Genomic DNA, 25,955 nt, shown 5'->3' with positions numbered 1-25,955 from the left:
TTTTTGTACATCTTTATCCCACCACCAACTTTCTTTGCTATTTGAGAATCTTCCCCTTGATTCGCCTAAAATCTCTTTTGCTATCTTTTTAATAGAGCTAGCTAATCTATTCCAAAGAGTATTTGAATCTATCCCATCCTCTAAGGTCCAATCCCTATCTTTGATCATTTTATCTTTAAATTTTATTATATTTTCTCCTTTTAGGTTCCACCATCTAGTTCTCCTACACTGGTTTATTTTATCATTTCTCTTCCATTTTTTAATGCATATATCTAACACTAAGACTCTATGTTGTGTGGTTAGACTTTCATCTGGAATAACTTTACAATCCTTGCATGATAAACGATCTACCCTCCTAGTTAAAAAAAAATCTATTTGACTTCTATTTTGTCCACCTTTAAAGGTTATTAAGTTTTCTTCTCTCTTCTTCAAGCAAGTATTCATTACACTAAAATCATATGACATAGCAAAGTCTAAGATCATCTCCCCAGACTCATTTTTGTCTCCATATCCATATCCTCTATGTATCATTTCATAATTTTTATTATGTCTTCCAACGTGTCCATTCAGATCTCCTCCTATAAATATTTTCTCAGTCTCTGGTATGCCTTGTATAATACTATCCATATCTTCCCAAAATTGTCTCTTAAGATTTTCTGCTAAGCCAACTTGAGGAGCATAAGCACTAATGATATTTATTATCTCTTGTCCTAATACCATTTTGATTTTTATAATTCTATCCTTTACTCTAGTTACATCTACAACGCTATCTTTTAAGTTTTTGTCTATAATAATGCCTACTCCATTCTTATGTTTTTCTTTTCCAGTGTACCAAAGTTTAAATCTTGATTTATCGATTTCTCTAACTTTCTCCCCCACCCACTTAGTTTCTTGAAGGTAAATTATATTAATTCTTCTTCTAATCATTGTATCCACAATTTCCATGCTTTTACTCGTAAGTGTCCCTATATTTCAAGTTGCTAATCTAATCCTAGTTTCCTGAACTAACGTCTTTACCTGCCCACGTCTAGAATGATGCAGGAACCCTCGCATATTTGACACCGTACCCGGGCGCCGACACGGCGCGTCGCTTCGGGGTGACAACCTAGCCCACCCTCGCCCACTTTTCGCTACACCCGAGTGGTTCAAGTGCAACGCGTCGCTTGTAGGGGACACCCCAGCGAATATTCGGTAAGGATTCATATCATAGTGATCTGACAAATTTTACGCTGGCTGTCAGCTACCTAATGCAACCCTCCTCCTTAACCCGGGCTTGGGATCGACTGTGTGTGAAAAAATTAGGACATTAAGTGCATCACAGGCGGAGTTCGCCCGAATTTCTGATATTTTTAAATAAATAAATAAATAAAAACTTCACCTGGAACACTCAAGTTAAAGAACAATTTCTCCTCAAACTACTTCCCTAGTATGCAATAGGCCTAATTCACGTCTTATTAATATGAAGCGGTCCTCTTGAAGGGGTTTTGTGAATATATCAGCCCATTGTTCATCCGTGCTTATAAATTCAAGACTAATGTCCTCTTTTTGCACATGATCTCTAAGGAAGTGATGTTTTATATCGACGTGCTTTGTTCTTGAGTGAGATATCGGATTTTTAGATATGTTAATGGTGCTACTATTATCACATTTTGTAGGCACAGACTCATATTCCAAATTATAGTCTTTAAGTTGTCGCTTCATATACAACGCTTGAGCACAACAACAGCTTGCGGCAACATACTAAGCCTCGGCAATAAATAAAGCCATGGAATTCTGTTTCTTGGAAAATCAAGATACTAGAGAGCATCCTAAGAAGTGACATGTACCACTTGTACTCTTGCAGTCAATTTTGCACCCGATATAGTCCGCATTGGAGTAACTGATCATTTCAAAGGACGTGTCCTTAGGATACCATAAACCCAAGTCTATAGTACCAATCAAATAACATAAAATCCTTTTGACAGCTATTTGATGTGATTCCTTAGGTGAGGCTTGAAATCTAGCCACATGCAAACACTGAACATTATATCTGGTCTACTTGTCGTTAAGTAGAGCAGACTCCCAATCATAACACAGTGGTATTTGACATCTATAGCCTTACCTTGCTCATCTTTATCAAGATTAATAGAGGTGCTCATTGGAGTTCCCAATGCCTAGCCACCTTCTATATCAAATTTCTTAAGCAGGTCTTTTATGAAACCAGTTAGGAATGTACTCTTTACATCCATTTGATAGAGTTTGAAGTTTCTATGGGATGCGTAGGCAAGTAACATATGAATGACTTCCATTCTAGCTACTGGAGTATAGGTTTCCTCAAAATCAATTCCTTCCTCTTGATTGCAACTTTGTGCTACTAGTCTAGCCTTGTTACGGACAACAATGCCATTTTCATCCTTTTTAGTCCTATAAACCCATTTTGAGCCTATTACTGAATGATCATCGGGCCTAAGAACTAACTTCCAAACTTTGTTCCTTTCAAATTGATTTATCTCCTCTTGCATAGCTAATACCCATGAATCATTAGTAATTGCATCATTTATGTTCTTAGGTTTCTTTTGTGACAGGAACACACAATGATGACATAGGTACTTAAGAGAAGATCGAGTTGACACCCCTCGTGATGGTTCACCAATGATTTGGTCCTTAGGGCGGTTCTTCACAAATTTCCATTCTTTTGGCAATTCAACTTGTTCTAGAGAGTTATTATCAAATGGTTCTTTAATTTCACTGCTCTCTTCTTTGCTATCACGAATTGTTAAGTCTTCTAAACTTTTTCTTATATCTAGATCATCATTGTCAATGGTTTTAGAAGAGAATGGGTGGCTTCATCAAATGCGACATGAATGGATTTTACAATAGACAACATTCTTTTGTTGTATACTTTAAATGCTTTACTATTCAGAGCATATCCTAGAAAAATCCCTTCATCTAATTTTGCATCAAATTTTCCTAGGTCCCTTTTATCATTTAGGACAAAGCATTTACAACCAAATACATGGAAGTATGAAATGTTTGGCATCTTTCCTTTCCAAAGCTCATAAGGGGTTTTGTTCAATTTATCTCTAATGGAGACTCTGTTCATAACGTAACAGGTGGTATTTACCACTTCAGCCCATAAATATTTGGGTAGGTTATGCTCATTTAGCATAGTCCTAGCCATTTCTTGTAGGGATCCGTTCTTTCTCTCAACAACGCCATTTTGTTGAGGTGTTCGTGGTGCTAAAATGTTGTGTGAAATTCCATTTTCATCATAGAAGTTTCAACATCTTTATTTTTAAACTCTCACCTCTATCACTTCTTATCTGTAGAATACCATAACCCTTTTCATTTTGGAGATTCTTACGCAGGTTAGTAAGCATTTTACATACTTCATCTTTGGAGGCTAAGGATAACACCCTGGTGAACCTAGAGTAATCATCTACTATGACGAATGCATATTGCTTTCCTCCTAGACTTTGCGTTTTAGTTGGGCCAAATAGATCTAGATGTATAACTCCAATGGCCTTCCAATGGATATCAATTGCTTCTTTTTGAAGCTTGTCTTGGTTTGCTTCCTGAGTTGGCAAACATCATAAACTTTATCTTTTGTGAATTTTGTGTCGGGTAAGCCCTTATCTAAATTCTTCCTCACTAACTTGGATAAAAGGTCCATGCTAGCGTGTCCTAATCTCCTATGCCATAACCAATTGGACTCATTTAAGACCGTAAAACATTTTACGTCTTGAGATACTAGGTTTTTAAAGTTTATGCAATACACGTTTTCAACCCGATTTGCAATGAAGAGTGTTTCGTGTTTTTCTGCATTTTCAACTATGCACTTATCCTTTTTAAAGGTAATGTTAAATCCTTTATCACTAAGTTGACTAATGCTAAGCACGTTATATTTTAAACCTTCAACTAATAAGACATTCTCAATTATTAAGGAAGGTTCCTTACCGACTTTGTTGATGCCGATAATTTTACCTTTGGCATTGTCTCCAAAAGTGATGTATCCACCTTGCTTTAGTGTTAGTGATGTGAATTTGGACTTGTCTCCCATCATATGCCTTGAGCATCCACTGTCCAAATACCACTTGTCTTTCGAAGGGGTGGACCTAAAACATACCTACAAAAGGATTCAAGTAATTACTTTAGGTACCCAAACCTTCTTTGGTCCTTTTAGGTTAGTTTTAGATGTTTCTTTGACTTTCCACACCTTTTTAGTTTTAACATGCTTTCTTTTAAATGGGCACTCAAATTTTACATGGCCCTTCTCTTAACATAAGAAACATGTGGTGTATGTGTGTATGCATTGTTTGAGGAAGTATTGCATAGTTTTTAGATTCTCTTACAAAATAGCCCATGTAGAGATTCTTTTTCCTCCTATTTTCTATTCCATTAAATCCAATGCCTCCTTTGCCTAAAGATATCTTTGAGAGCCAACTAGTTTGTCAAAATTTTCTTTCCTCTTGTGAAGTTGTAGAATATTTTAGACTGATCTTCTACCTTTCTTTCTAGACTAGTAATCTTTAAATCTTTGTCATTTTCACAAGTGGCTGGTGATTTCAAGTCCTCTAATTCTTTTGAAAGTTTTTCAGTCTTATTCTCAAGTGGTGCAGCAATGTGTAAGTCTTTTTCCTTTTCAACAGTGCGATTGGACTCTAATTTCTTCATTAATATTTCGTTCTCACTTTTTAGTGTGGTGTTTCTTTTGGACACCCTAACAAAGCTTTTATGCAATTTGAATAACTCGATTTGAATTCAGTGTATGATGGCATGCCATCACAAGATTCATTGTAGGATTCATCACTAGAGTCAATGAATGAGTTAGAATAAGAGTTTACCTCATCATTCAATGCCATAAGGCAGAAGTTTGCCATCTGATCGCTCGAGTCGCTTTCCGAGCTGCTTAAGCTGGAGTCATCCGAAGTTGTGGCCTTCATTGCCTTTTTTTTCTTCTTCTTAGACTCCTTTTTAAGCTGTGGAAAGTTAGGTTCAATGTGATCTACCTTTTTGCAGTTGTAGCATGTTGGAGGTTCTGCTTTTGTTTCTTTTCTGCTCGTTTCTTCTTTGTCCATTTTAGATCCTCGAGATTTCCTAGTAAATTTCTTATTCTTTTCGAAAAATCTACCTAGTTGTCTAGTGATTAAAGCTAGGTCTTCTTCATCCATCTCTTCATCTTCCTCATCACTTAAGCGTTCTTTGGAAGCTTTAAGTGCGATGAATTTCTTAGTTTTGCTAGCTTCAGTTGTTCTTTTATTAATGGCCATCTCATACGTGAGAAGTGACCCAATGAACTCGTCTAAGGTCACGACTTTTAGGTTTCTACCTTCAGTTATGACTGTGATCTTAGGTTCCCAAACAGATGGAAGTCCTCTAAGGATTTTCTAATCATTTCGTATGTAGGGTAGTTTTTCCCAAGTGCGTTCAAGGGATTTATGATATGGGTGAACCTAGTGTACATACTAGATATGGATTCTTCTGGGTTCATCCTAAAATCTTCATACTCACTAGTGAGCATGTCTATTCTACAATCCCTATCATCTACGGTTCCCTCATAGGTTACTTCCAGTAGGAGTGAGCAAACGGTCGGTTCGGCCAATTTCGGTTAATTAACCGAATTAACCGAAATTTTCGGTTAAACAATACTATTAACCGAACCGACCGAACTGTTGGGCCTCACCGAACCAAACCCGACCGAATTTCTTTTCGGGTAATTCGGTTAACTGAATTTAACTGAAATTAACCATGCAAACCAAGAGGCGGCAGTTGCAGTATAGAATAGCAAACATTGACAGAATTCTTGTCTTCTAAGCTGGTGGGTTCTTTCATTTGGGACCCAAAATTTGAATTGAGCTCGTTGAGTTGCATGCACAATTAGAGCGGAGAAGGCTTCAGGACCCCGCCGGTGGACGACGATCTCATGTCTAGGACTTGTTTGGGCGCGGCGGCAGAGGAACCATGGTTTGGCACTGTGTTTTCATTTAATTTTTTTATTTTGTCTAAAAAAAAATTAGCACTTGGCAGGTGAAGGGAGATGATTATGTGTACACTTTGTTTATAAGAACAGGAGACGTCATGGGGGCCAGAACGAACGCCAAAATCAGCTTGGTGCTCTTCGACGGCAACAGCACGACGGTGGAGATGTCAGATTTGGAGGCATGGGGTGGGCTAATGGGCCAAAAGGCCCAAAACCACGACTACTTCGAGGCTTCGAGCGCGGCAACCTCGACATCTTCAGCGGGAGAGGGGATTGCCTCACCGGACTGGCTTGCAAGATGCGCCAGACGTTGGACGGCTCTGGCCTGCTTCCCGGTTGGTATTGCAGTCACTTAGAGGTAACTACCACAGGGAGCAACATCAAGTCATCAACGGCGCGGAGGCAACATTCTGTTTCATCATGGGGGTGAAATTCTACTTGTTGCTGGAGGCGGTGCCGCGGTGATGGCGTTCTAGCGCATAAGAACGCCCAGACTCCAAATGCAGAGCGATGTGGTCCACTAGCTCCGCCTTTTTTCCCTATCCCGCTCCCGCCTACGCCTTTAACGAAACTAATTTATATTTTAAATTTAATTAATTATTAAATCGGTTAATCGGTTAACCGAATTAATATTTTCTATTAACCGAACTGAAACCCGATTCACCGAAATGTTGGAAGGCATAACCGAACCGACCGAATCGATTTTTTTAACCAAACCGAACCGACCAATTTCGGTCAGTTAATTCGGTTAATTCAGTTTTCCCCGAATTATGCTCACCCCTAACTTCCAACTTTTTCCAGATTTCCTTGCCACTCTCGCAACTCATTAGTCTATTATATTTGTTGCGTCTAACGCACAATATAGGGCATTCATTGCACTAGAGTTTATTTGCATTTGTTTCATATCTACCTCATTCATTTCACTTTCTTCCTTACGAATTTCCTTATTTTCAGTGACTTTAGTAGGAACATAGTTTCCTTGGACTACAACTCTCCAAACTCTCCAGTCCATGGTTTGTAAAAATATTCTCATCCTCTATTTCCAAAAGGTGTAGTTCACACTGCAAAATATTGGGGGCCTAGTAGAGGATTGTCCTTCACCGAATGGGGACACACCTAGGTTTGCCATTTAGATCTTTGTGCAACTTCCTATTAGGATGTATTGCAACCTACGCTCTGATACCAATTGTGAGTGTGAGTGAAGGTGTAATCCCAAGAGGGGGGTGAATTGGGTATTTTAAAATTTAACGCGGAGGTTTAATCTATTTATTTTTCTCAAGTGTTCTAAACACTATAATCACCAAAAAACTAATTTTAGCAAACAACTATACCAATGTTGAGATTCCTACATATATGAAACCAAATCACTAGATTTACTATATTTTCAGAAAATTAATATGGATAACAATATGTTCAACCACACAAATATTTATGCTAGCATTTGAATAATCAATGAACCAATGCCTTGCAGTTCCAGCAGATTAAATCAAGTTTAAATCCGTAGCTACAACAAAGTTTGTTCAGAATAGGTATTCAAAACATTCATGGCATCCACAACTCAAAGTTTAACATTCATAGTGGAGCACCTTTGTCCGTTCAGTAGGTGGAGCACCTCTCTCTGTTCAATAGGTGGAGCACCTCTCAAGCAAGAACACCCTCTTGCTTGTCACCGATTCACACTCGAATAGTTTGTTTACAAGAAAATCAGCAGCAGATTTCGTACAATAAGAAAACTCTCTCAAAGAGCATATTTGTATGCTTGAAAATCACTATAATACTCTCAAAATAAATTTTCTACGAAGCTCAAAAGTCTTGCTAGGTTTTTGGGATTGAAAACTATGAACTTGAAGCATAAAACCATAAAATATTTTGCAACGAAGAAGAATGGCGCACAACAGCATTTGAAAGATAAAATCCATGTATTTGCTTGCTATTGGGTTGCCCTAACAAGATTAAGGTTAGCCTTATATAGCTAGGTTTGAATTCTAACTGTTTGCCCAAATTTTGGAAACAATATATGTTGAAAACGGAAAGATATCATGCTGCTCGCAAGATATATCGCGCACTTTGGTCGACTGAACTGTGAGTTCAGTCGCCCGAACCAATTGAAATCATGAATTTCGAATCAGGAAGTAGCCTTTCGGTCGACTGAACTTTAGGTTCGATCGCCTGAACCTATTTGGTCGACTGAATTTTTAGTTCGGTCGCCCGAACCAACACTGTTTAGACTTTAACAATGGCAGTAGCCATTCGATCAACTAAATCATGTGTCCCATCGCCTGAACTCTTTGATGCCAGACCAGGTTGTTCAGATTACTGTCAAATTCAATGTTCTTTATCTTTTTGAATCCAAAACTCATTTGTATTCTCTTGAAAGGATATTTGGACTTTGAAAAAAATATTTTCCAAGTTATTAAAATAGGTCTCTAAGTCCAATAATTTAACCTAAGAGCTTCATAAACAAACCTAAGTTTGAGACGTACTTACATAAGACTCATATTACATTTGTAGTAACCCGACCCAAAAAAAAAAAGATATTTTGGAGAAGATATTTTGAGATATTTATATATAAATATCTTGGAGGAGATATTTATTTAGATTACTTAAGGGCTAAGTAAAGATTTATTCTATAAATTCTCTTATCCTCTCTCATTCTCTCATTCTCTCATTCTCTCTCTCTCTCTCTCTCTCTCTCTCTCTCAAGGATTTATTCTATAAATTCTCGTATTCTCTCTCTCTCTCTCTCTCTCTCTCTCTCTCTCTCTCTCTCTCTCTCATTTTCTCTCTCTCTCTCTCTAAGATCCTTCGCCGTTCGTCATCTGTTTCCAAAAACGGAGGGTACTGCGTGGATCAGAAGAGAAAACTCTACACTTTTAGTGGATCGGATCGTCGTTTCGGAGAGTTTCGGGTTTTCCCAAGAATCGAGGTAGGAATCTGATCCTAATTTTGATTGGATATTTGGATAGCAGTAGAAAACATAGTAAGGTTATGTTCTGTGGTTTTAGGTTTTCGGGATCTTGAGTTGTCGTTTTGGACCGTTTTCGTACGAAGTTTCATTTTGAATATAAGGTAAGGGGAATTTGATTACAACAGTTATTTTGGAAAACTAAACCGCTAAAAAGCTAGTTTACGTTATTATGTATGATTTAACTGCTTATTTGTGAAATTCTACCGAGTAGAAATGCCGGTTTGACGATTTACGATTTTGGTAAAAACGAGGATTTCGACGTATGATCTCCAAATTTTACAAACATCTTTATTTGTGTTTATACTATAGTAGGAGAGACTCGATTCCTTTATTTATTTAGTTAAACTATGTATATTGAATTTCTATCATTTAGCGGGTTTTTGTATTAAACTTGTGTGATATATGTTGAAATGGAAATGAATGTATTTTCTATACTACTGATATAGAATATGGGAATGAAATTCCAATTTGTTATACTGACAATGTGATAAACAGAGGCTGGTGATAAACCGAGCCGCATCAGTAAACAAAGAGGGGTAAACCAGGTGGAAAGACGCCGGTTTGAACCCGCTGGAATTATTTCTATACTATTGATATAGATTATGGGAAATAAAATCTTATCATATTTGTATAAATTGAATTTATGATACACGGAACCACAGCTTGAGAGTCCCGGGAGGGTTGAAAAATACTTTCTTTGCAGAGTTGAAATAAACTACTGTTATATGATACGGCACGATATCGTAGCTAGATGTACACGTGCAACCACACGTACTAAACGATGTGGGTACCAAGATGGTCGGCTAGCAGGGTGAAACCATTGGCTGATATTGGGCCAATGGAGGCAGTCGGATCGTATGTAGGTACTCGACAGTGTCTGCACGAACAGGGCATTGGACGAGTACCAGTGCACAACCCGAGCCACGGGGTAAAACTGGTTATAGGGATATTTTGCTGTTGGTCATCTGATAAATCATTAAATGGTCGAAAGACAGATGTGGGAATTTTGTAATATGAATAATGATATACCTGATGCATTACTGTATTGAAAATATTTGATTTATATTCCAGATGTTGAATGAAAATATGCATGTATGCAGTCACACACTGTTGTAACTCCTTCTTCCTTACTGAGAGGTGTCTCACCCTATCTTACAACCTTTGTTTTCAGGTCCATCCGTGCGTCGGTCCTAGTAGATAAAAGGACTAGGGAGTTTATTTTGGTTAGCTTACGTAAGCATCTAAATTTTTGTACTAAACTTGATGAAAGTCCTTTTTGGAGGGTTGTAATATGACGATTACTCTAAGTCCGAATGTATGTAAATTATGGATGTATTAGTGAACTCTGGTATAAGGCTAGTAGTAATCCCAATGGATGTTTATGTTTTTTCGCGACATTTACATCATGATTATGTATGTTTTACACCTGTATGTCCCTGTTTAGGGAGGGTTGTTTCCATATCTTGAACAGGTATAGGTATTTGATGTATGTGAATGACACCTGAGTCCGTGTAAAGGGCCGGGTCGTTACAACATTACACATGAAATAATGACTAAGTCTTCATGTCTTTAAGCTTGATCTTCATCCAAGCTCTAGCCATTCTTCATTTTGCTTGTTTTCTTCATAGCTTTTAAACTTAAATGTGGTCCATTGTGCTTGTAAGATATAATACCTGTAGATTCACTTGAAAGCACAATTAGATTCCTTAGTTTGTCATTATCAAAATGAGATTAAGCCTTGTTAAGCCAGTACATATATCTTAAGTTGGAGAACAGCACCATTAGTACTATTCAAACCAACCAATGTCATAGTGATGTACTGAAACCATCCCTATGACAACCGTATAGTTCAATCCAAGTTAATCCACCTTCTCATGAAGTCAGAATTATATACCAAAACCATGCATCAAGGTCACAAAACTCTAAGACCCTACCATTTTCCCCCACTCCATCTTATTAACCTCTTCGTTGATGAACAAGAATAATCCTAAGTTCTAGAACACTCTCAAACACTCTAGAACCACAAAGTAGGAGGCTTTTGAACCACCATGATCCAAAGCTCTTCACAACATACAATCTTGCCAGTGAAGACTTGATCTCGATTCGATCCAAAGACATTGAAGGCACATACACATGATATTCACCAAACTCAAATCCAAAACTGAATGTTGCTTCCTTTGACAACCACAACCTAGATCTTATATTCTACATTGGACTTTCAGCATCCAAGATTGTAGCTCAACTGTAAGCCCAACCAACATACCAACAATTCAAAGATGACAACAACCTTCTCAAAACTCAAACTCACAATCCTTCACAAGGATCTGTATTTACATTCTAGTCTCTCAAAACTCAAAAAAGTTCTTCCCAAGGAGTAACATGAGCAAAAGTCCCATTCTTCTCACGATTTCCTTTATGATCCAATTTGATACTTTGTACAAATACCATATTTTGGCAGACAATACAACTTTGTTCTCATAGTAGTGGGGTCATGTTTTGAAACCCTTACCTAACCACAAATCAAACCGAAGACTTCTCTGTTTCTCAAAGCCTGTAAAGGTAGGTTCCAACATCCGAACACAAGCTTGAGGTTCCATACCAACTTTACACTTCCAAGGATAGATACCTTCTTAGAGGTTCTCGAAGTCTAACTATCAACCCGCTTTATAGTTAACTGACCAAGTAAACATAAAAACTTGAAACAAACATACTATTTCCGAAGGTGAGTCCCCACTCAAGAGTCTTACTAGACATAACTCCAAAGATAGATCCCCACTCTGGAGTCTTTTCACAAACAAACAAACTCAAAACCTAAGGTTATTAGCAAGACATCCAAGCATGATACCAACATATCATTCCAAGGGTGAGCCCCCATCCAAGGAGTCATGAGACACAAGTCAAAGGATGAGCCTGCACTAAGGAATCTACCCAAAACATGAACAATCCCAACATCCAGGATTTACAACCTAGTTCTTCATGGTGTAACAATATGTTCCTAAACCCACAATTCTGAAGTTAACCATCCGGTCCCAAATCCAACCATATGATAAAGACAAGAACTTCTTCAAGTGCTCAAGGTTCAATCTCGAGTCATACCTCAACTAACAATCTTCAATGTCGTTACCGAACTTTCACGTCCTCAAACATTCGAAGCTCAAGATTTCCAAACACTTATCCTTTGACAATCCAATCTGAATCGCAAATCATTGCGGTTAACATTCTGAACCACTACCCTCTAGCTCAAACTCAAGCTTTCATATAATAGGTGGCCTTCTAGCTCGGTTGTGCCGTATGAACCTGCACAGCAACAAAAAATAGAAAGGTCCTCTGGCCAATACTGCTCATGTGCCCACTGACAACATGGCTCAAGTGCTCTTTGGAAGAACTCATCCCAATGCCTTCTGGCATAGTCATCGATAAGGCTAAGGTCAACAACACAAAAGTGCACTCATCCATTCCACAATTTCGATCTCCAACCGTATTCCACTAGAATGCAAATCATAAATACATATTAGGGTTCCAACAAAGTCCAATGAGCAAAATTTGTGGTTCATTTCAAGTCCATACCCCAAAGGCTAAGTGTCACCATCGTGACAAACACAAAGTCACACTTGTGGCTTAAGGACTATCTGTTCAGGGTCCTCACAAATCATTCTTCCCCATAGATCCAAGAATATCACCTCTCTCTCTGTGGGTATGAATTTCCCAAATTCTGTGAAAGACACCCTAAAACAAACACCTCCAATTATTCAATTCCACTAGCTCTAAGTATCACCTTTGCCAGTGGAACGAGAACACCATGAAGTCTCAATGGATAACAATTTAAGCTCTGATGCCAACCACAATAGGACCATTGCCAAAGTGTGGCTACAATAACCACCTCAAGGGCACAAGGTATTCTCATCTTAGGTCTCCTTATTCAACCCTCATCCATTTTTGAGGGTACATGGCACAATCAAGTCTCTTGAGATTCACAAGACAGACAATTCAAGGCCAATTTTCGCCTCATTTACCGCAACAAGTCACATGACAAGATGGGAGCGCGAGACAAGAACCTACTCAAAGATAACTTGTTCCTTCCCCCACTCAATGTCACAAACTAGATTCCTATAATCTAGTTGAAGCCAACAATATCAATCTCATTTTCATTCAAGATTGAGAGATCCGCTTTGATACCAATTGTCACAAACATGGAGATCACAAAGGCCAAAATGAATAACCCTTGCTCGAATCTGCCTAAAGTGTCAAGAAGTTACGCCCATCTTGTGGCAAGAATACACCAAGTCCAGCCTAGTCGTGCTCATCCTTATCCAAGGAAATACTCAAGTGTCTAACTCAATGGTCAAGTTTCACGACTTGAACGCCCTTGAACCAATTAAGGTTGTCACTAAAGACCCCAAACTCGAAAAGTAAGAGTGTTAAACTCACATTCCATCATTATTGAAGGTAACTCTCATCCCACAACACAACTAGGGGTCTTGGATGATACCGTCCAACTGTATAGCCGACAGCCAAGAAGGAAGAACACTCAAACCTTTGGATTGAGATTACTACACGATCTCATTCTCAAATGGATCATCCATAGGTCCCATTCCCACATGGAAGGCCAGGACATCCCACGTGGACATCAAGAGCCCGCCCTTGACCACTCCTCCAGGTGCTCACATAGTACCTAATAGGTTACTAGTGGAGGCCGTTCACCTAGTGTTCCCCCAAAATTCATGCCTATTAAGTATTCTCATTCACATACAAGTAACCACCAAGGATCTAATGTTCATTATGTCTTAAGTTTGAGAATAGTACCATCACTACTACCAGACGAACAACAGTGACAATATTGGAACCATCCCCATGACAACCATACGGTTGAATCCAGGTTAACCCACCTTCCCTCCAAGTTAAAATCACATACCAAAACCATGTGTCAAGGTCACAAAACTCTAAGACCTTGACACAAAGCATTGATTTTATGTATTTTTTATTAAAAGGGGTCACATAGCATCATTAAATAAATGCCATTGTAACAATGTAGCCAACTCTAGTGAGGATAATTTTCATACAATGCAACAAAAGACCTATCAAATTGTGGGGGCAAGAACATTCCAAGTTCAACCGGCGCAAATTTCTTTAATTTAAATCAGGAATTTATGTATTCACTAAACACAAGGCTCATACATGAATAAAATGGAAAATAAAAAAAATAAATAGAAAATGCAAAATTATAGGGTAGAACCAGAAAATAGTACCATTTTGGGCATGTACTCTACTTCATGATTCCCAGTTGTCCAAATCCATGGTTGATATGCAGCACTTTGCTCAATAAGGCGGCCCCATGAATCCCATCTAATACCAACGTCATTATATTCATATCTATCAGCATAAGAAAGATCCCCAACAAATAAGACAGTCATTCCCCCACTTTGCATGTAATGTTGGAGAGTGGAAAGTGAATTATTTGTTTGACCCAAATCACCTATATTTACAATCCAAAAAAAAAAAAAACAAGGAAAAAACAAATGAGATTCACATAAAATATGAAATGAAGGTTATGTGACTAAACATATGAAAATGGCTTCTTGTTCTACATCAGTCATTCTTTATGCCTTTCTCACATCAATTTACCCTCCCGTCAAATCTAGACCCTTTAGCCATATCACCATCAAAATTGACAAAAGTAATTAATTTAAGCACTTTTCATAATGAATACTTATTTTTTAAGATGTTCCTAATGGGGGCCAAAGTGCATAGGTAAGCAACCTACAAGGGCAAATAAAGTTCATATATAATTTTCTTCAAAAGGAAATGACTACTTTGGCAAGCAAAAAAAATCAACATGAATTGCCCCATCAAATTGAGAACCCTTTGAATGTTGGTTGAAGCTTAGTTTCTAATTTCAACGAATTTGGCCATTCACCCAAGGGGCATCAGGGCTTTTGCATAGCATAGAAAATGGCACCCCACCCCCAAAGAATACAAATTTAGGGTCCATTAGTTATTGAAAAATTTTTCCATTTCCCATTTTATAAAAGAATTATAAAAATCTCTGCTTATTTTTTTAGTTTTTTAAGATTCGTATTGAAAAGGTAGAAAATAAAGAATTTGTTTCAATGTTCAAAATAATTTTTTACTTTTATTTATAGATTTCAAAGCAATTGCAAAAAAGACAACTTGTTTCTCAATTTTTTAAAAATTATATAAGGGTATTATTTGGAAAAATGGATTTTGGGGCTTGAATTTGGATTTGTGTGGATTTGGAAGAAACTCAATACATAATCCACGCAAATAAAAGTCCAAGATCCAAATTACATACTCCCATATGCAAAGTAAGAGTTAGAAATCTAGAAAATAATAAAAAGATGTCTTCCAACTTTTCAACATAAATTTAGGCCTTGTTTAGAACTTGAAAAATATTAGGGAAAGGAAAAGAAAATATCAAGGAATTTGCGTTTTCATGTTTGGTTATCAAGGAAAGTAAGAAAGAAAATGAAAAATATACCAAATTCATGAACAAATCTTTGATTTTACACATCATTAATACTTAGTTTTTCTTAATTTTTAATTATATAAAAACAAACTTTCATTTTTAATAGAATTTAATATAAAAGGAAAATACAACGGAAAATAAGTTCCCTCCTTATTTTCCCTTTCCTTTCTTTTTCTCAAGAAAAATCCTTGAACCAAACGGGCCTTAGAAAATTGGAAACCAAGGTGGCATTTTTGTAATTATATTCAAAATTAGAAATAAAAAATAAAACTATTTCCTAAAAAAAATAGTGCCACAATTTTTTTTATTGTTGATAATTTATTTTATACAAATGTGTTTTAAAATAAAAAACTAGATAACTTAATTTTTTGAGAAACTAAAATAGAAAATAAAAGCTATTTTCTACAACTAAATGGGCCCTTAGTGAATAAAGCCTTAAAAAATCCTGAGCATGGGCTTCAAATGAAAGGAAAAATCAGTAAAAGGAAATAAAAATTTGTGAAATGAAATTATACAAAGTTAAAATAGCAATGAAAATGAAAATTTCAGTAATTAAGGAGTATCTACATACTTGAAGATCTCCTTGGCAATTAGCATTTCTTTCACTCAAAGAACAGGATGTCATTGTCCACAGAGACAAAATTTGAACCAGCACGTAAGTTGTCAATAATTATGAACGTAACTTGATCTACTAGTCCCTGGTGCCATAGACTTCAAGCAAGGGAAATTGAGCGAACATAATAGATTTTTACGTGTCTGAGTTTACTCTTTAAGGCAAGCTCGTCTTCATTCTACTGCTCCATCTTTAATTGTTATGTAGTAGTTTGTTTAATTAACTGTCATAATCTCGGTTGAGGATTTTCAAGGTCTGTTACATCGCAAAATATCTAAACTATAAATCTGAAGGTCATTTTACAGTTGATGGCAAAATATTGTTCATCTCAAATCTCCCACACTGAAAAAGAAAATGAACATTCATCTTCCAAAGATGATAAAGAAGGAATTCCTTACCAATTATTCCAAAGGTATAGGGAGCATCTGCAGCAATCTTTGGAGGTGTTAGAAACCAAAATTCACGAGAAGAGTCACCTGCTCCAATCTTGTAATAGTATTTGGTATCATACTGAGAAAAAACATACTATTTGATGTCATATTATGCTAACATGAACTCATGTAATTGATAAAAATAAAAGATTAAAAAAAAAAGAGAAGCAAGTTCCCATTTATAAAAAAACCAATGAAAGATAAATCTCGCTTATTGAACTGAATTTAAACTATATAGGACTGGTGACTGCACAAAGTCCCATCAATGGTTATTGTATAAGCATCTAGGGAACCAACCATGTAGGACATCAAACATCATAGAGCATCAAAAAAAAAAATTAAAGACATATCCATCAAGAGTAGTAGTTTATGCATATGCCATGATGACAAAACAATTTTGCATTAATTCCTTTTTTAGGAAACCAATATCTCACATATTCATCACCCAAAATTTCAGCATGGTAACATCAGGAATGACACTTAAAAGGGAGTAAATTAGTGCCAAGGTGTTGAGGTACCAACCACCTAGGACTCAAACTCCACAAAAGGCATCTACAAAAAGCAGACAATGCCATCAATGAATGTTGTACATGTATATGCCAAACTCTACATGAGCATAATGATAAACAATATCTCAATTATTCATCACCAAAAGTTTCTGTGCAACACTATCAGTAGTAACACAAAAATGTGGAAGAACTAGTGCTTGGCACCAATATTTTTGTCTCTGATGATACAATAGTGCCAAGTCTTGTTTTAGCAGTGACTTCTAGTCAATAAAAAATAGAGATGTCTTGGGAACACAAGGAATGACATAACAGTATTCTAGCTGCTACTGTACTGAAACTGCTGGAGTGAATGCAGACAAAATCAAGCCATACATAGAATGCTGGTCAGATCAGGCTGATTTTCAAGAGAAGGCTGACAGACAGACAAAGCTGTCTCAAATGATGGAAATCACTCGCATACCAAATGGAATCATAGGGAACCTTGTCCAATTGGATTAAGCCTATGCCTTTCACTCACACAAGCTTGCATGTATGAATTTATACATAGAGGAATGCATGCCCAAGTACGTGTCAATTTAATAATTTATTTTATCATAACACTGAATTTGATATCAATAACATCTCTAATATAGACAAGACAAGAAATTTCATTTATAATAAAGTAATTTGGATCCTTATGACACTTGTTAGGTCACAATAAAATACCTCAAGGCCATGAACAAGACAATTGTGAATGTAGCCAGACTTATACTTGTAGAAGGTGTAATTTGTCATTTTGCCCTTGGCACTAAAATCATATTTCTTCTCTGATGTGCCATATTGTACTTCACTAGGTCCAGGTTCCTCAGTTGTCACCCATGAAATTATTACAGCCTTGCCGTCATAATCTCCTTGGGTGATATGCACCTGAAACAAAATATTAGAGCAGTGAACTTTTCTTTATCATTTGAGCACTGAACATAAACGACAGGAATAAAATATATCATCCTTTACTGCATTGTAGTCTTTGTAGAATAAAAACATACAAGAAATTTTTATTGGGTAATTTTTTGACCAGAAACAAATCTATAACAGACAGATAAATAATTCAGAAAATTACATATAATAAACTTCAAATAACGCGTCTTAAACTTCTTAGAGGCAAAAGTAAAAAGTACAGTTATATTGACATTGCTCAGAAACTATTCAACTTTCTTTTTGTAAAACATTTTAAATGAGTTCATTTTGCTTTGAAGCATCTAATTAGCCTATTATTTTTTCATCTTTCTTCAGAACTTGTTTAAAATGAAGACATGAATAACTTCATTTTCAATAAAAAGAGAAGGTTGTCTCATGTAGGCCAACTTTTCCAAATTCTAGCAAAGCATTTCTAGTTTTCTACAAAATTTGATTCCCATCAGTCATCTAGACTTTTTGAAGAACCTTTCTCCAAGTAATACGCTAATAATTTTAATGATTTTGTAAAGCGCTGTGATAAACTACCGTCCACCTGTCGATAATAAAATTGATATGATTGCAATGCTTATAATATAAACCAATTTGTATATCACAATGCAGAAGTATGTACAAAACTCAACTCAACTTAAATATACATTGCTAAATTTTCAGTTGCAATAATCAAGATTAGAAAATAAAATATATGAATTTACTTGCTGTGGTGCATTGTAACCCTTAGGAACTGCAAACACTTCACTATCAAGAGGAATATCAACAGATGGCCACTCAGAACGGATAAAAGAACTGGTGATCCTTGCACTCCCCCTTTCCAAAGAGCTTAAGATAATAATAAATAAACTGAATAGAAACTGGAATAATGAAAGCTGCACTCCAGAAGCAGCTAGCATGATTATCCAAAGGAAGCCCTAAAAATAATACAATTTAGTTAATCACAAATAAAACCATAATCAATTCATACAACTCAAAATCTACAAAATTTTTAAAAAGTAAATAACAGTACACTAGTGCCCTCCAACCAAAACTACATACGGGAATAAATAAAGCCAGGAGCAGTTGCTTCTTGCAGTCTCCTCACAGGCTCTCCCTATGATGGCGTAATAAATAATAACACATTATTTTCAATAATAAAAATGGATTACATGCTTAACCATTAACCATCATCACGACAGCTTAGCAAAAAAAAAAAATCATCATGAAAGAAATGAAAAACTAAAAAGGTGGCATTGAGAAATTTGAAGTGGTTGGGCCAATTATAGTTGAAAATGGGAAAGTGGCCCAATCATAGGAGAGTGTATGAAGAGATCTCTGTGGGGGAAAATAAGGATTAGGTTTCATTCTGAATGGCGGCATTTCCCTTTTCATCTCACTTTCTAATTTCAATCAATGTGTTTACACTTCAACTGTCTTATCACAGACCCACTCAAGACTCATTCTACCCTGTCCAATTTCAATCCAAAATCTGTCCTCACCACACCAAACTTTTACCAATCAAACCCATCAAAATTTTTTATTAAAAAAAAAAAAAAAAAAAAACACTGGCAACTTCCCTCAAACGCAAGATCGATCGAGTTAAAATCAATACACCAAGCCAAAGAACAACCTTCTGATAAAATCTTCTCTCTAACAGACGCTGTTTCACTCCAAGCGCCGTCACCCTCCAATACAAAAAAAAAAATCCTCAACCAAAATCCATAAACCCTTCACCCGCCTACCCGTACCATATTCATCAAACAAACTCTGAATTCGTAAAAACATATATCTACCCATTGCTAGAAGAACATCCAAAGTAGACTGTAATTACCTGACTCAATGGCAGAGATCGCAATAGAGCGCGCGCGCGCGAGAGAGCTCTGGATCGAAGTGGTAGTTTATTAAATTAATGACTAATGGAGTGGGTTATGAGGGCGGTGGGAAGCGTAGGATAGCAGGGAATGATGAAGGGTGGCGTAAGTTAGGAGCAACAGTTTGTCGTTTTGCTGCGCTGTGATAAGGTGGTTGTTTCCCCCCGCCAAGAGACCCGGCATCCGAGTTTTTCCTATTTTAATTTTATTATTTAATAAAATATTAAATAACACTTTGTTTGGAAAAAAAAATCCTCATGCTTGCAACGGGGCCAAATCTAACGGGATGGTCTCCGAGATTTGCATGGACAAATCTACACAAAAGATAAGCTCCCAGATTTGCAAATCTGCAAATTGTTTTTTTCATTTTATTTTTATTTTAAAATAATATTTTATTTGAAAAAATATTTTTCAAAATGACTCTAACGCAATCTCGTTACATGATCCAACGAGATTTAAAGGGTCAAGATAGATGAGACATCGACACGTGGCAAGCGAATCTCGCTGGACCATCTTATGAAATTTGCCTAAAAATCAGAGCTAGACGTTTGCATGCAAATCTATGTATGCATTATTGGAGTGAATGAATGGCTAATTAGGAGTTAGAAAGAAAATAGAAAACAAAGCAACCTATAAAATGTCTTTATCACATTTGAATCTATTCCATTATTATTATTATTATTTTCTTCAGAGAGAGGGAGAGAGAGAGAAGTATTGTTTGGGTAGAATAAAGTCAAACTGGGTGGGTAGGGTATATGTTCACGCAAAAAAAAAGATTGACAATATCAAGAAAAATACAGTACAATGCATGATTTGATATCATATGATAGTAGCCCTCCACCATTCTTCAAGTCCCCAAGGAGCACCCTCCACACATCTTTTTCTTTTTTTCTTTTTTTTTTATATATTATATGTTTTAAAAATATTAAATGACACTAACTCGAGCATGAACAATATTGAATGAGTCTCATTTGTTTCATTTACTTAGGGGTGGCAAAAATGGACTAGTAGGTCTGGTTTGAATGTGTCATAAGTGGGAAGGTGAATGAGGAAATGATTTTATTATCAAATTGGTTTTAGGATTAAGACAAAACAAAGTTAGGGTTTTTGACTTTGTTAAAAAAAGTAAGCATTTTCTATATAACCCCAAAAAAGTTATGCATTAAAATTTTGAATAAATAGGAAAATTTTAATTTATAAAATTATAAAATTTAACTTGTGTTTATTTATTTTTAAATAAATTTAAAACTACTAAAAACAAATTTTTTAAAAACAAATTATACATTACAAATTTTGAATAAAAAAAGAATAACTAATTTTATATAAAATAATAATTGTTGGCCCACCCATGTGGGTGTATTTATTGTTGCTTGGGAAGGCACAACTCGTGGAGCATGCGCAGCCTCGAGCATGCATCCCATTTTCAATGCTGCTCCATCTCAATACTCATCTCTCATATATTTATATGTGCACTGCTTTGTAAAGCTACGAATGTGTGAAAAAAAAATATACAGAGAGAAGAACAGAGATCGTTGTGTGCTGTGTGCGTGAGGCAGAGTCATTTGAGCTAGAGTTGAGTAAGAGTGTGTTCTCCTCCTCCACTGTATTTTTTCCTTATTGATCATATAATGTGACTCCCTCTCTCCGGTGGATGTAGGCCGATATTGGCCGAACCACGTAATTATTTTGTTTTGTGTGTGTGTTGTGTGTTGGTGCCTTTGTTTGCTGGATTCATCCCCCCCCCCCCACCCTCTTTTTCCCTAACAACTGGTATCAAAGCTAGAAAGGGAGAGGAGCATGATTTGTGCTTACCTTTGGGTTCGAGTTTGACAATGTCAAGTTAGAGCTATGGCAGCAAACCACGTCACAGAGGTGTGAAGGGAATTTTTTTTACGCACCGCCATTAATCTCCTCTGATCTATTAGCCCCTCGAGTTGCAGCATTTGGTTGTCTGTGTGTGAACATCACAATTTTTTTTTTCTTTTGTGCAAAGGCGGAGCAGAGTGCTCTCTGTACAGAGACGAAGCAGGTGAAGGAAGAAGATAATTTTAATCTTCTCCAGCAAGTCAAGGAGAGGATTTTTTTATTATTAACAACAAAGGTGTTTTTTAAATTAAAAAAAATAAAAATTGGTCACATCTTACCTTTTCTACTTTGGAGTCCATTTTGCATTGGAGAAGCTGTGTGCAGAAGTGTTTGCTGACACGCCTAGAGATTCCAATTTTTTGTCCACGTCATCAGTGGAGCCCACATATATCGGTCAGACCTATTCCTAACTATTTTGGCCGTTCTAGACGCATTGGTGCAGTCAATTTTTCCAAAAATCAGCCTCTAAGTTATTATTTTATAATGGATGACAATTTATCCAAGTTCGGCGTAGAAAAATTTGACGGTCGTAACAATTTCAGTTTATGGCAGAGTACAATCAAGGATATCTTGATTCAGCATGACTTGATTAAGCCGCTAATCTAGAAGAAACCAGAAAATATCAATGATGATGATTGGGCAGAGATGGAAATGAAAACGATTAGTACTATTCATTTATGTCTGTCAAATGAAGTTAAATATTTTGTTTTAGATGAATCATCACCCATTGAGCTATAGAATAAATTAGAACAGAGATACATGTCAAAATCTCTAATAAACAAGCTATTTTTGAAGAAGAAACTCTATCAACTAAAAATGGAAGAAGGCGTAAATATTTTTTATCACATAAATGATTACAACAAGATCATGACCCAGTTAATGAGTCTTGGTGTAAAAGTTGAAGAAGAAGATAAAGCACTTCTTCCCTTGGCATCTTTACCACCTTCTTATAATAGTCTTGTCACAGCATTGCTTGTTAGTAAGGAAACCTTGAATTTGGAAGAAGTGATAACTTCACCATGGGATACTGATACCCTGGGAAAGCCAACTGTTAACCTCTAGGGGTGTGCCTTGGTCACACAAGGTGAGAAACAGTCGAGGGGCAGAAATCAAAATAGAAATCAAAATTGTGGAAGATTAAGAAGCAGACGGTCCAAATAAAGAGCTCCAAGAAATTCCAACAACACTTAGAACAAAAAGCAAATCGAGTGTTGGATATGTGGCAAGATTGGCCACTACAAAAATCAATGTCGATCGTAGAAGAAGGAGCTAGAAAATAAGATCGAAGCAAATGTCGCCTCTTCTTTAAAAGAAGGAGATGCACTGTTATGCTCTTTGGAAAGGAAGGGAGAGTCTTGGGTATTAGACTCTGGAGCCTCGTTTCACGCAACAGGCAACAAAGAAATGCTTAATAGATATGTACCTGGTAATCTTGACAATTTTTATCTTGGTGATGACAAACCTTGTGAAATTGAAAGAAAATGAGAAGCAAAAATAAATTTGATAGGTACCACCTGGAGTTTGACTAATGTCAAATATATCCCTGATCTCAAGAAAAATTTAATATCTGTTGGATAGCTTGCAAGTGAGGATTACATTACAGCCTTCTGTGGAGATAATTGGAAAATTTCCAAAGGTGCAATGACATGCTTGCGCGGTAAGAAAACTAGTACTCTTTATATAACCATAGATGCTTGCATGTCAATTTTAGTTGCTGCAGGGAATGAAGATTCAAACCTATGGCACCAGATACTCGGTCACATTAGTAAGAAAGGTTTGAAAATCATGAACTTAAAACGAAAGATACTAGGTCTCCAGTCAGCTAATATTAATCAATATGAAATCTGCATCCTCGGCAAACAGAAAAGAGTCAGCTTTCAGACATTCAGCAGAACTCCAAAGAAAGAAAAACTAGAGCTAGTGCACACCAATGTTTGGGGATCAAGCCCAGTTTCATCCATTGGCAGGAAATCCTATTTCGTCACCTTTATTGACGACCATTCTAGGAAGATATGAGTTTATTTCTTAAAACATAAATCTGAAGTGTATAATGTTTTTAGGAAATGGAAGACCATGGTGGAAAATGAAATAGGTTTAAAAGTCAAAAATCTGAGATCAGACAATAGTGGTGAATATGAAGATAGAGAATTCAAAAGGTTTTTCTATGAGCATGGGATCAAACTTGAAAGAACCGTGCTAGGTACACCCCAACACAATGGCGTAGCAGAACGAATGAACAGAACCATGACTGAGAGAGCCAGAAGTATGCGATTACAAGTAGGTTTACCAAAGCAATTTTGGGTAGAAGTAATCAACACAGCTGCTTATCTAATCAACCGAAGTCCATCAGTACTGTTGACCTGATAGGTCATACTCGGTTTTGATAATGACAAATATTTGTTGTATTTTATGGCTATCAAGTTTGTGTGCGTGTTCATATTAACTTGATCATTTGATGACACGTGAAAACTTGAAAACTGAAGACCCAGAAGATCTATTTTATTGTTGTAATTTATATTACTTGGGTTTGTAATAATTTATATCGGTTTGTAGTAATCTCTGCATGTTATGCATGTAGGTATGTGTAAGCTCAAAATGACCGTAGAATGAACATAGGAGTTGAATAAGCTTAGGGCACCCTTCGATCGACTGATGCCAGATTTTTGGGACTATCTCAAACGGCCTTCGAAAAAACCCTAGTGAAACTCTAGGTCCAAACACTCACACACATATCATACTAAATTGAGGAGTGTTAAAAATGAACTTAAATTGAATATTTCTAATTGAGAGAGCTTGGGCGATCGAACCCCAGGAGTTCAAAACTCCTCGGGTGCCCGAATTGTTGAGAAGTCAACAGTTGACTTAGGCTCCTGAGTGACCGAACATATTTGTGCATAGCTTCCCCGGGCGCCCGAACTCTTTAAAGGAGACTTTTCACCAACCCGGTCGATCGAACCTTCACGTTCAAATCAGACCTCGAGCGACCGAACACACAAGTTCGAGCTGCCGAACATATGACCGAGCACCTGAATTTACGAAGAAATGTTTCTGACTTTAATTCGGGCCATCGAACTATAACTCAAGTGACCAAACCTATTTAAAAACCTTTTATGACTGTTTCTGTTCAGGCGACCAAACCAAGGTTCAGCCATCCGAATCTTGCCAGGTTAAAATTTTTTTAACTGAGGTAAATATGGGTTATCTTGGGTTAATTATGTTTAAACATTTTTTAACTTTTCTAATAATACCCAATAAGTTCCAAACAGTTATATTTTTTACCTAACCTATAAATATGGGTTCATTTGTGAGGATTAGTGAGAGATTAGCCAACAACAATTAGCAAAAAATCCTCTCTATTTGAAAATCCCACTTTGCTCAAATACCCTCAAATACTCATTCCTTTGATAAGTCTTGGTATTATTAGAGCTTAGTGAGTGTGCTTGTGATTGCTAGTATTGCTAATACTCTCAGTGTGCTTGTGTAATTGAGATAATGTTTTTGGGGAGTTTAGCTTAGGTTTATCCCACAAATTTTCATACTATAAATCTTGTGTTGGGATAACCTAGTAAGCTTAGGATATTTGCATTGTTATTGCAAGTGTCCAATAGCTTTGTTTTTGGTTGTGCAAAGATATTTTCAAACAAGCAAAATATTTTTAAATTAGTAGTGTGCCTATTTCATTGAAGAAAATCTCCTTGAACTAGTTTGAATATCTGATTGATATCTTTGGAATACCGATGTGCTATTGATTTGTGCATTGTTTAAATTCCAAAGTTTTGCTTGTTTAGAACACTCTTGAACATTATTGTGATCATATCTTGTTGAGTGTTATTTGCACATATATACACATCACTGAGCTTACATCTACCTACATTGTTGATGTGTATGTGATTAATTAAGTATACTGCGCATATTGGGGTACATATATGCTTTACTTGAGAAGCATAATCATTGTATCGGTTAGTTTGTGAAAAATACTGTTGTATTTCCAGGCATGGCCTGAGGGGGTTTGATCTAACCCGGAAGGATCAGGTTGGGGTCAGTCCTGTGAATTTGACCTAGGGCTTTCTCCGCCCCACAAGGAGAGTTTGTAAAGGTTGAGGTCAGCCCTGTGCTAATTGACCTGGTTGTATTAGGTGCCACTCTAGCCATTAAGTGAGCCATTAGTGGAATCCTCAAACTTGCAAGTTAGAGGCGGGAATGTAGGGACATTTGACTGAACCCCGATAACATATTGTTTGTCTTTTTATATTTCTGCACTTTATATTTACCACAAATGTATGTTATGGTGTGAATAATGCGTATGATTTAATTTCCACATCCTATT

The 25,955-nt window shown here is 36.6% G+C and overlaps 1 protein-coding gene and 1 long non-coding RNA gene across 2 annotated transcripts in view; one reads left to right on the top strand and one right to left on the bottom strand.

The window, feature by feature from the left end:
* LOC131152039 (bifunctional purple acid phosphatase 26-like) overlaps positions 1-19,969 on the bottom strand; it is a 31,768-nt gene extending 11,799 nt beyond the window's left edge. The window contains exons 1-5 of the mRNA XM_058103622.1: positions 19,723-19,969; positions 18,614-18,826; positions 17,670-17,870; positions 16,423-16,534; positions 14,174-14,400 (exon numbers count right to left, since the gene is read on the bottom strand). Of these exons, the coding sequence (XP_057959605.1) occupies positions 14,174-14,400; positions 16,423-16,534; positions 17,670-17,870; positions 18,614-18,808 (735 nt within the window). The 5' untranslated portion in view covers positions 18,809-18,826; positions 19,723-19,969. The remainder of the gene's footprint in view (positions 1-14,173; positions 14,401-16,422; positions 16,535-17,669; positions 17,871-18,613; positions 18,827-19,722) is intronic.
* Positions 8,619-10,500, top strand: LOC131152040 (uncharacterized). The gene is made up of 3 exons (XR_009135826.1): positions 8,619-8,885; positions 8,965-9,028; positions 10,099-10,500. It is a non-coding gene; the product is annotated as an uncharacterized LOC131152040 (long non-coding RNA).
* Positions 19,970-25,955: the final 5,986 nt, after the last annotated feature.

This window comes from Malania oleifera, chromosome 3, assembly GCF_029873635.1.
Source record: "Malania oleifera isolate guangnan ecotype guangnan chromosome 3, ASM2987363v1, whole genome shotgun sequence".
Classification (NCBI taxonomy): domain Eukaryota; kingdom Viridiplantae; phylum Streptophyta; class Magnoliopsida; order Santalales; family Ximeniaceae; genus Malania; species Malania oleifera.
This window is presented reverse-complemented; position numbering and strand designations above follow the sequence as displayed.